General features: G+C 70.1%; 1 protein-coding gene across 7 annotated transcripts in view; it reads left to right on the top strand.

Moving 5' to 3' along the window:
* The window catches only part of ARHGAP32 (Rho GTPase activating protein 32), a 300,910-nt gene that overhangs the window by 77,017 nt on the left and 217,657 nt on the right, over positions 1-6,236 (top strand). For 4 of the 7 annotated variants that reach the window (XM_075327858.1, XM_075327857.1, XM_075327855.1 and 1 more), the window contains exon 1: positions 201-399. The exons of 1 other annotated variant lie outside the window; for it this stretch is intronic. In XM_075327858.1, coding sequence (XP_075183973.1) covers positions 296-399 — 104 coding nt within the window. In that variant the 5' untranslated portion in view covers positions 201-295. Of the gene's footprint in view, positions 1-130; positions 400-6,236 lie in introns of those variants that run through there. 2 more of the 7 variants (XM_075327861.1, XM_075327859.1) reach the window with 1 other exon arrangement.

Raw genomic sequence — 6,236 nt, 5'->3', positions numbered from 1 at the left:
CCCGTGCTCCCCTCTCCCGGGCTGCAGCCCCCCTGCTCCCCGGCGGGAGGGGTTAGTGCAGGGAGCAGCCTGTCCTGCCTGGGCTTTGCAGTCTTGTGGGCAGGTATGTGACGGAGGGGCAGAGTCAGGAGAGCGCTGGATCCCGCGCGGCCGTCTGTGCTGCTCCGTCCCCGGTTCGTGTGTCTGGAGGAGCCGGTGCCCCCCGCCCCGGACTCTGCCCCTTCCGCCCCTGACCCTGGATGCCCGGCAGGCGGCGGTGCAGCATGAGCGGCCCCGGGGGATAGCGGCCGGCAGCATGGAGGGAGGCAGCGGAGCCTTCCTGGCGCTCCCCGCTCTGCAGGCGGCCCCGGGCTCGGTGGGCAGGATGGCGTCAGGCGACGATCTGCAGGAGCTGGAGAGGTGAGTGCTGGAGCCGGCCATTGTGTGCGGCACCTGCAGAGGAGGCGGCCGGCACTGCAGCGCACCGGCCTTACCCCACCTGATGGGCAGGGGGCAGTATGGGGGAATGATGGGCAGGGGGCAGTATGGGGGGGTCACACATGGGGGAATGATGGGCAGGGGGCAGTATGGGGGGGTCACACATGGGGGAATGATGGGCAGGGGGCAGTATGGGGGGGGTCACACATGGGGGAATGATGGGCAGGGGGCAGTATGGGGGGTCAGACATGGGGGAATGATGGGCAGGGGGCAGTATGGGGGGTCAGACATGGGGGAATGATGGGCAGGGGGCAGTATGGGGGTCACACATGGGGGAATGATGGGCAGGGGGGCAGTATGGGGGGTCACACATGGGGGAATGATGGGCAGGGGGCAGTATGGGGGGTCACACATGGGGGAATGATGGGCAGGGGGCAGTATGGGGGTATGATGGGCAGGGGGGCAGTATGGGGGGTCACACATGGGGGAATGATGGGCAGGGGGCAGTATGGGGGTCACACATGGGGGAATGATGGGGCAGGGGGCAGTATGGGGGGTCACACATGGGGGAATGATGGGGCAGGGGGCAGTATGGGGGGTCACACATGGGGGATTGATGGGGGGTCAGACATGGGGGTATGATGGGCAGGGGGGTAGTATGGGGGGTCACACATGGGGGAATGATGGGCAGGGGGCAGTATGGGGGTCACACATGGGGGATTGATGTGGGGGTCAGACATGGGGGTATGATGGGCAGGGGGCAGTATGGGGGTCACACATGGGGGAATGATGGGCAGGGGGGCAAGTATGGGGGGTCACACATGGGGGAATGATGGGCAGGGGGCAGTATGGGGGGTCAGACATGGGGGAATGATGGGCAGGGGGCAGTATGGGGGGGTCACACATGGGGGAATGATGGGCAGGGGGCAGTATGGGGGTCACACATGGGGGATTGATGGGGGGTCAGACATGGGGGTATGATGGGCAGGGGGCAGTATGGGGGGGTCACACATGGGGGAATGATGGGCAGGGGGCAGTATGGGGGGTCACACATGGGGGGAATTGATGGGCAGGGGGCAGTATGGGGGGTCAGACATGGGGGAATGATGGGCAGGGGGCAGTATGGGGGGTCAGACATGGGGGAATGATGGGCAGGGGGCAGTATGGGGGGTCAGACATGGGGGAATGATGGGCAGGGGGCAGTATGGGGGATTGATGGGGGGGTCAGACATGGGGGTATGATGGGCAGGGGGCAGTATGGGGGGGTCAGACATGGGGGAATGATGGGCAGGGGGCAGTATGGGGGTCCACATGGGGGATTGATGGGCAAGGGGCAGTATGGGGGGTCAGACATGGGGGTATGATGGGCAGGGGGGCCAGTATGGGGGTCACACATGGGGGAATGATGGGCAGGGGGCAGTATGGGGGGGGTCAGACATGGGGGAATGATGCGCAGGGGGCAGTATGGGGGTCACACATGGGGGGATTGATGGGCAGGGGGCAGTATGGGGGGGTCAGACATGGGGGAATGATGGGCAGGGGGCAGTATGGGGGGGGTCAGACATGGGGGAAATATGGGCAGGGGGCAGTATGGGGGGGGGTCAGATATGGGGGGGGTCAGATATGGGGGAATGATGGGCAGTGGGCAGTATGGGGGGTCAGACGTGAGGTAATGATGGGCAGGGGGCAGTATGGGGGGGTCAGACATGGGGTAATGATGGGCAGGGGGGCAGTATGGGGGGTCAGATATGGGTACTTCGCTCTCGCCCAGTGCGCTCTGTAGCCCTGTCCTCCGCTCTCGCCCAGTGCGGTCTGCAGCCCCGTCCTCCGCTCTCGCCCAGTGCGGTCTGCAGCCCCGTCCTCTGCTCTCGCCCTGTGCGGTCTGCAGCCCCCGTCCTCTGCTCTCGCCCAGTGCGGTCTGCAGCCCCGTCCTCTGCTCTCGCCCAGTGCGGTCTGTAGCCCCTTCCTCCGCTCTCGCCCAGTGCGCTCTGCAGCCCCTTCCTCCGCTCTCGCCCAGTGCGCTCTGCAGCCCCGTCCTGCGCTCTCGCCCAGTGCGCTCTGCAGCCCCGTCCTGCGCTCTCGCCCAGTGCGCTCTGCAGCCCCGTCCTGCGCTCTCGCCCAGTGCGCTCTGCAGCCCCGTCCTGCGCTCTCGCCCAGTGCGCTCTGCAGCCCCGTCCTGCGCTCATCGCCCAGTGCGCTCTGCAGCCCCGTCCTGCGCTCTCGCCCAGTGCGCTCTGCAGCCCCGTCCTGCGCTCTCGCCCAGTGCTCTCGCCCAGTGCGCTCTGCAGCCCCGTCCTGCGCTCTCGCCCAGTGCGCTCTGCAGCCCCGTCCTGCGCTCTCGCCCAGTGCGCTCTGCAGCCCCGTCCTGCGCTCTCTGCCCAGTGCGCTCTGCAGCCCCGTCCTGCGCTCTCGCCCAGTGCGCTCTGCAGCCCCGTCCTGCGCTCTCGCCCCAGTGCGCTCTGCAGCCCCGTCCTGCGCTCTCGCCCAGTGCGCTCTGCAGCCCCGTCCTGCGCTCCTCGCCCAGTGCGCTCTGCAGCCCCGTCCTGCGCTCTCGCCCAGTGCGCTCTGCAGCCCCGTCCTGCGCTCTCGCCCAGTGCTCTCGCCCAGTGCGCTCTGCAGCCCCGTCCTGCGCTCTCGCCCAGTGCGGTCTGCAGCCCCGTCCTGCGCTCTCGCCCAGTGCGCTCTCGCCCAGTGCGCTCTGCAGCCCCCGTCCTGCGCTCTCGCCCAGTGCGCTCTCGCCCAGTGCGCTCTGCAGCCCCGTCCTGCGCTCTCGCCCAGTGCGCTCTGCAGCTCCGTCCTGCGCTCTTCGCCCAGTGCGCTCTCGCCCAGTGCGCTCCTCGCCCAGTGCGCTCTGCAGCCCCGTCCTGCGCTCTCGCCCCAGTGCGCTCTGCAGCCCCGTCCTGCGCTCTCGCCCAGTGCGCTCTGCAGCCCCGTCCTGCGCTCTCGCCCAGTGCGCTCTGCAGCCCCGTCCTGCGCTCTCGCCCAGTTGCGCTCTGCAGCCCCGTCCTGCGCTCTCGCCCAGTGCGCTCTGCAGCCCAGTGCGCTCTCGCCCAGTGCGGTCTGCAGCCCCGTCCTCTGCTCTCGCCCAGTGCGGTCTGCAGCCCCCGTCCTCTGCTCTCGCCCAGTGCGGTCTGCAGCCCCGTCCTCTGCTCTCGCCCAGTGCGGTCTGCAGCCCCGTCCTCTGCTCTCGCCCAGTGCGGTCTGCAGCCCCGTCCTCTGCTCTCGCCCAGTGCGGTCTGCAGCCCCGTCCTCTGCTCTCGCCCAGTGCGGTCTGCAGCCCCGTCCTCTGCTCTCGCCCAGTGCGGTCTGCAGCCCCGTCCTCTGCTCTCGCCCAGTGCGGTCTGCAGCCCCGTCCTCTGCCTCTCGCCCAGTGCGGTCTGCAGCCCCGTCCTCTGCCCTCGCCCAGTGCGGTCTGCAGCCCCGTCCTCTGCCCTCGCCCAGTGCGGTCTGCAGCCCCGTCCTCTGCCCTCGCCCAGTGCGGTCTGCAGCCCCGTCCTCTGCCCTCGCCCAGTGCGGTCTGCAGCCCCGTCCTCTGCCCTCGCCCAGTGCGGTCTGCAGCCCCGTCCTCCTGCCCTCGCCCAGTGCGGTCTGCAGCCCCGTCCTCTGCTCTCGCCCAGTGCGGTCTGCAGCCCCGTCCTCTGCTCTCGCCCAGTGCGGTCTGCAGCCCCGTCCTCTGCTCTCGCCCAGTGCGGTCTGCAGCCCCGTCCTCTGCTCTCGCCCAGTGCGCTCTGCAGCCCCGTCCTGCGCTCTCGCCCAGTGCGCTCTGCAGCCCCGTCCTGCGCTCTGCGTCTGCGCGCCAGTGCGCTCTGCAGCCCCGTCCTGCGCTCTCGCCCAGTGCGCTCTGCAGCCCCGTCCTGCGCTCTCGCCCAGTGCGCTCTGCAGCCCCGTCCTGCGCTCTCGCCCAGTGCGCTCTGCAGCCCCGTCCTGCGCTCTCGCCCAGTGCGCTCTGCAGCCCCGTCCTGCGCTCTCGCCCAGTGCGCTCTGCAGCCCCGTCCTGCGCTCTCGCCCAGTGCGCTCTGCAGCCCCGTCCTGCGCTCTCGCCCAGTGCGCTCTGCAGCCCCGTCCTGCGCTCCTCGCCCAGTGCGCTCTGCAGCCCCGTCCTGCGCTCTCGCCCAGTGCGCTCTGCAGCCCCGTCCTGCGCTCTCGCCCAGTGCGCTCTGCAGCCCCGTCCTGCGCTCTCGCCCACTGCGCTCTGCAGCCCCGTCCTGCGCTCTCGCCCAGTGCGCTCTGCAGGCCCCGTCCTGCGCTCTCGCCCACTGCGCTCTGCAGCCCCGTCCTGCGCTCTCGCCCAGTGCGCTCTCGCCCAGTGCGCTCTGCAGCCCCGTCCTGCGCTCTCGCCCACTGCGGCTCTGCAGCCCCGTCCTGCGCTCTCGCCCAGTGCGCTCTGCAGCCCCGTCCTGCGCTCTCGCCCAGTGCGCTCTGCAGCCCCGTCCTGCGCTCTCGCCAGTGCGCTCTCGCCCAGTGCGGTCTGCAGCCCCGTCCTCTGCTCTCGCCCAGTGCGGTCTGCAGCCCCGTCCTCTGCTCTCGCCCAGTGCGGTCTGCAGCCCCGTCCTCTGCTCTCGCCCAGTGCGGTCTGCAGCCCCGTCCTCTGCTCTCGCCCAGTGCGGTCTGCAGCCCCGTCCTCTGCTCTCGCCCAGTGCGGTCTGCAGCCCCGTCCTCTGCTCTCGCCCAGTGCGGTCTGCAGCCCCGTCCTCTGCTCTCGCCCAGTGCGGTCTGCAGCCCCGTCCTCTGCTCTCGCCCAGTGCGGTCTGCAGCCCCGTCCTCTGCTCTCGCCCAGTGCGGTCTGCAGCCCCGTCCTCTGCTCTCGCCCAGTGCGGTCTGCAGCCCCCGTCCTCTGCTCTCGACCAGTGCGGTCTGCAGCCCCCGTCCTCTGCTCTCGCCCAGTGCGGTCTGCAGCCCCCGTCCTCTGCTCTCGTCCCCAGTGCGGTCTGCAGCCCCGTCCTCTGCTCTCGCCCAGTGCGGTCTGCAGCCCCCGTCCTCTGCTCTCGCCAGTGCGGTCTGCAGCCCCGTCCTCTGCTCTCGCCCAGTGCGGTCTGCAGCCCCGTCCTCTGCTCTCGCCCAGTGCGGTCTGCAGCCCCGTCCTCTGCTCTCGCCCAGTGCGGTCTGCAGCCCCGTCCTCTGCTCTCGCCCAGTGCGGTCTGCAGCCCCGTCCTCTGCTCTCGCCCAGTGCGGTCTGCAGCCAACCGTCCTCTGCTCTCCGCCCAGTGCGGTCTGCAGCCCCCGTCCTCTGCTCTCGCCCAGTGCGGTCTGCAGCCCCGTCCTCTGCTCTCGCCCAGTGCGGTCTGCAGCCCCGTCCTCTGCTCTCGCCCAGTGCGGTCTGCAGCCCCGTCCTCTGCTCTCGCCCAGTGCGGTCTGCAGCCCCGTCCTCCGCTCTCGCCCAGTGCGGTCTGCAGCCCCTTCCTCCGCTCTCGCCCAGTGCGGTCTGCAGCCCCTTCCTCCGCTCTCGCCCAGTGCGGTCTGCAGCCCCGTCTCCGCTCTCGCCCAGTGCGGTCTGCAGCCCCGTCCTCGCGCTCTCGCCCAGTGCGGTCTGTAGCCCCTTCCTCCGCTCTCGCCCAGTGCGGTCTGTAGCCCCTTCCTCCGCTCCTCGCCCAGTGCGCTCTGCAGCCCCGTCCTGCGCTCTCGCCAGTGCGCTCTGCAGCCCCGTCCTGCGCTCTCGCCCAGTGCGCTCTGTAGCCCCGTCCTGCGCTCTCGCCCAGTGCGCTCTGCAGCCCCGTCCTGCGCTCTCGCCCAGTGCGCTCTGCAGCCCCGTCCTGCGCTCTCGCCCAGTGCGCTCTGCAGCCCCGTCCTCCGCTCTCGCCCAGTGCGCTCTGCAGCCCCGT

The sequence above is a fragment of the Anomaloglossus baeobatrachus genome, chromosome 11, assembly GCF_048569485.1.
Source record: "Anomaloglossus baeobatrachus isolate aAnoBae1 chromosome 11, aAnoBae1.hap1, whole genome shotgun sequence".
NCBI classification, from domain to species: domain Eukaryota; kingdom Metazoa; phylum Chordata; class Amphibia; order Anura; family Aromobatidae; genus Anomaloglossus; species Anomaloglossus baeobatrachus.
The sequence above is the reverse complement of the archived record's forward strand: the minus strand, read 5'-3'. Positions and strand labels throughout refer to the sequence as shown.